This window comes from Mus pahari, chromosome 9 (genome assembly GCF_900095145.1).
Source record: "Mus pahari chromosome 9, PAHARI_EIJ_v1.1, whole genome shotgun sequence".
Taxonomy (NCBI): domain Eukaryota; kingdom Metazoa; phylum Chordata; class Mammalia; order Rodentia; family Muridae; genus Mus; species Mus pahari.
Window position 1 is genome coordinate 49,888,058 of NC_034598.1, and position 2,995 is coordinate 49,891,052.

The 2,995-nt window shown below is 54.9% G+C and overlaps 1 protein-coding gene across 2 annotated transcripts in view; it reads left to right on the top strand.

The window, feature by feature from the left end:
* The first annotated feature begins 597 nt into the window (after positions 1-597).
* The window catches only part of Pip4k2c (phosphatidylinositol-5-phosphate 4-kinase type 2 gamma), a 12,771-nt gene continuing 10,373 nt past the window's right edge, over positions 598-2,995 (top strand). For both annotated transcript variants that reach the window (XM_021204465.2, XM_029542490.1), the window contains exon 1: positions 598-882. In XM_021204465.2, coding sequence (XP_021060124.1) covers positions 709-882 — 174 coding nt within the window. In that variant the 5' untranslated portion in view covers positions 598-708. The remainder of the gene's footprint in view (positions 883-2,995) is intronic.

Consider the following 2,995-nt stretch of genomic DNA (forward strand, 5'->3'; position numbering starts at 1 on the left):
AGGTCCTAGATTCAATTCCTAACAACCACATGAAGGCGCACAACTACAGTGTACTCATATACATAAAATAAATAAATCTTAAAAAAAAAAAAAAAAAAAAAGAGCACTAGCTCTTCCAGAGGACCATGCTGGACACCCAGCTCCCACAACCATGCACAACTCCAGTTCGGAGGATCCGACGCCCTCCTCTGGCCTCCGGGGCACTGAACTTACATCGTGCCAGCCAAACACCTATATACATAGAACAATTAAATATATATTTAAATTTGTCATGTCTGCAACCCCAACTTCATGGAGGACCAATCCATACTTCCGTAATACCCATACTTGGTATGAGAATGAGGCAGGGGGATAGCCAATTTGAAGCCAGCCTGGACTAGGCAAGGAGACCGGTCTCAAACAGAGCGTTCGTCTCTGGACAGAGCTCATCTACTAGAAACTGGACAGAACCGGAAGCGACGGAAGCGCCGCCCCGCACAGCGCCAACCCCGCATCCCGGCGAGCGCAACCCGCGCCAGGTGACCGCCGCGCGGCCGAGGGGGTGGAGCCAGCCTCGCCGGCCCCGCCCCGCTCGCGCCCCGCCCCGCTCGCGCGCCCGAGGGCGGGCCTCCGGTCACGTGACGGCTGCGCAGGTGAGCACCGCTTCCGGGTCGGGCTTCGGAGTCGCGGCCAGCTCCCGCTTCCACTCGCTCGGGTGCGCGGGAGACTATGGCGTCCTCCTCCGTCCCTCCCGCCACCGCACCCGCGGCAGCTGGAGGCCCCGGCCCGGGATTCGGCTTCGCCTCCAAAACCAAGAAGAAGCATTTCGTGCAGCAGAAAGTGAAGGTGTTCCGGGCCGCCGACCCGCTGGTGGGCGTGTTCCTGTGGGGCGTCGCCCACTCGGTAAGAACCGGCCGGGACCCCGGCTCCTGCCCCTCGGCCCGAGGGTCTCCCGGGCCCTCGCGCTGCCGCCTCTCCCCCTCCCGGCCTGGTTCCCAGCGCACCATCCCCGGGTGTCCTCCGGGGTCGCTTCTGGTGTAGACTCCTGTCTCTCCCCTTCCCCTCTACTCCTCCCTTAGAGTTCCATCTTCTCCACCCGATATCCAGCTCTGCTCCTTGACTCCTTCCTGTCAGGTCCAGCCCCAGGCTACAGGGACTGGCCAGGATCCGGCTGCAGCCAGAGGGACATTAAGGGGAGTGGCTCTGAAGGGTTATTGGTGAGGTCTGGGTGCGACAGTGCGTGAAGCGTGTCTGGGTACTACTGCCTGGCCGGAGAAGTAGCTTGATTTCCTCTCCACCTTGCTTTCGAGCCCCAGCCCTTGACTTTCGAGCCTTGGCCTTTTCTGGGACTGCCTCTAGGCTTTTTGGACCTTCTAACCCTGCTTGCCCTTTTCAGAGACTCAGCATTTCAGAGAAGTGACCCGAGGGATGCACTCACTGAGTTCAAAATGCTAATATATGTCTTTGGGCTTAGCTGCGTCCCCATTGTTGGCTGGAGTGATGGTGTTTGGTATAAATGGAGTCACCTGTAACCAGGGAAAGGCAGAGGAGCCGTGGTCACAAGGACTTTAGGGGCTCGGAACGGTGCAGCCAAGACCGATGGGCCCAGTGCACCTCCTGTCCTGAGGATATCGTGGAGGAGGCAAAGCTAGTGAGGCTTGGCTGGTTTTCTCCTTCTTTAGGTCGGGAGTAGGAAGCATGCAGTTATCTTGAGCTTGACAGGGACTATTTTGATTACCAACTTCTTTGGGTTGTAGACGCGATGTGTTGTGGAGGTGTAAGGGGGCGAAGAAGATGCCACATTCTTATTTTCTGACTGGAACGTCGCTGGTGGTCAGTTAGCTCCCGTCTGCCTTGGCTGCTCTCTCAGGGGTATTGTCTTTAGCGAGGATTCCATTTAAGGCACCTGCTGTGGGTAAGACTAGAGGAGGACTAGGCTGTCCTGGTACCTTCCAGGTGACCTACCCATCCCTGTGGAACATGCACATACAGGGGAGGGGTTTCCTTTGATAAGAACTGGAGAGTTTACCTGTAAGGCCTGCCTCAAGCTCTTTAGGCAAAATACCGTCAACATCTCACTTTCCAGCCAGCACACGTGAACCTCAAGAGTGTAGAACAGAGAAACGCCTTGAACATATGTCTTAGCGATGATTCAGCTTGCTTAGCAGGTGGTAAGGAGCAGGCAGGAAAAGCTGAATTTTAGGCTGGGAATCTCAAGTAGCTTTTTCTTTCTTTCTTTTTTTCGAAAGGAATATGTTCTGTCCTCTTTTCTCCCGAGGACAGGAACAGTTACGTGCACTGCGGCATGCGGGATTTAGGTTAGACTGCAATGTTTGTCAAGTGAGAGAATGAGGACAGGCGTCGTCTATTCACTCAATAAGCGGTTCAGGACTACTGTGTGCCAGGCCCTGTACTAGCTAACCCTGCAAGGTGCGGATTAGACAGGGCCTTGCCCTTGCAGAGCCCAAAGCCAGGGAGAGGGACTTAATATCAGCTGGGGATTAAAGTTCTGTGAGCTGTACTGTTAGAGGCACACGGGGTGGGGGGGAGCTGTAGTAACACAGATGAGGAAGGACAGATACTGGGCTGCAAGGTTTGGGGACCCAGGGAGCTTATGCCTCCTGCATCCTTCCTGCTGTCGACTGACCTGCACGGGGAGCAGAGGGGAGCAGGCACCTGATGTGTTCATCTTCTCAGAGATCAGCTCTTCTCCCTCCACCTTTGCCTAGGCGGGTGGCACCCACTGCTGAGAACTGGGTCAGAGTGATCTGGAAGTGTCCTTTCTGTAAGGAGCTACCCAGAGTGCCGGGGCATTTCATTCTGCATTGCTGTCAGCCCCTCAGAATCCCACTAACTCTCTCCACCTTAAAAATACATTTTCTTTCCCCTAACAAGCATGCAACTGTATTGGGGTCCTGTCCTTTCCTTTCCTTTCCTTTCCTTTCCTTTCCTTTCCTTTCCTTTCCTTTCCTTTCCTTTCCTTTCCTTTCCTTTCCTTTCCTTTCCTTTCCTTTCC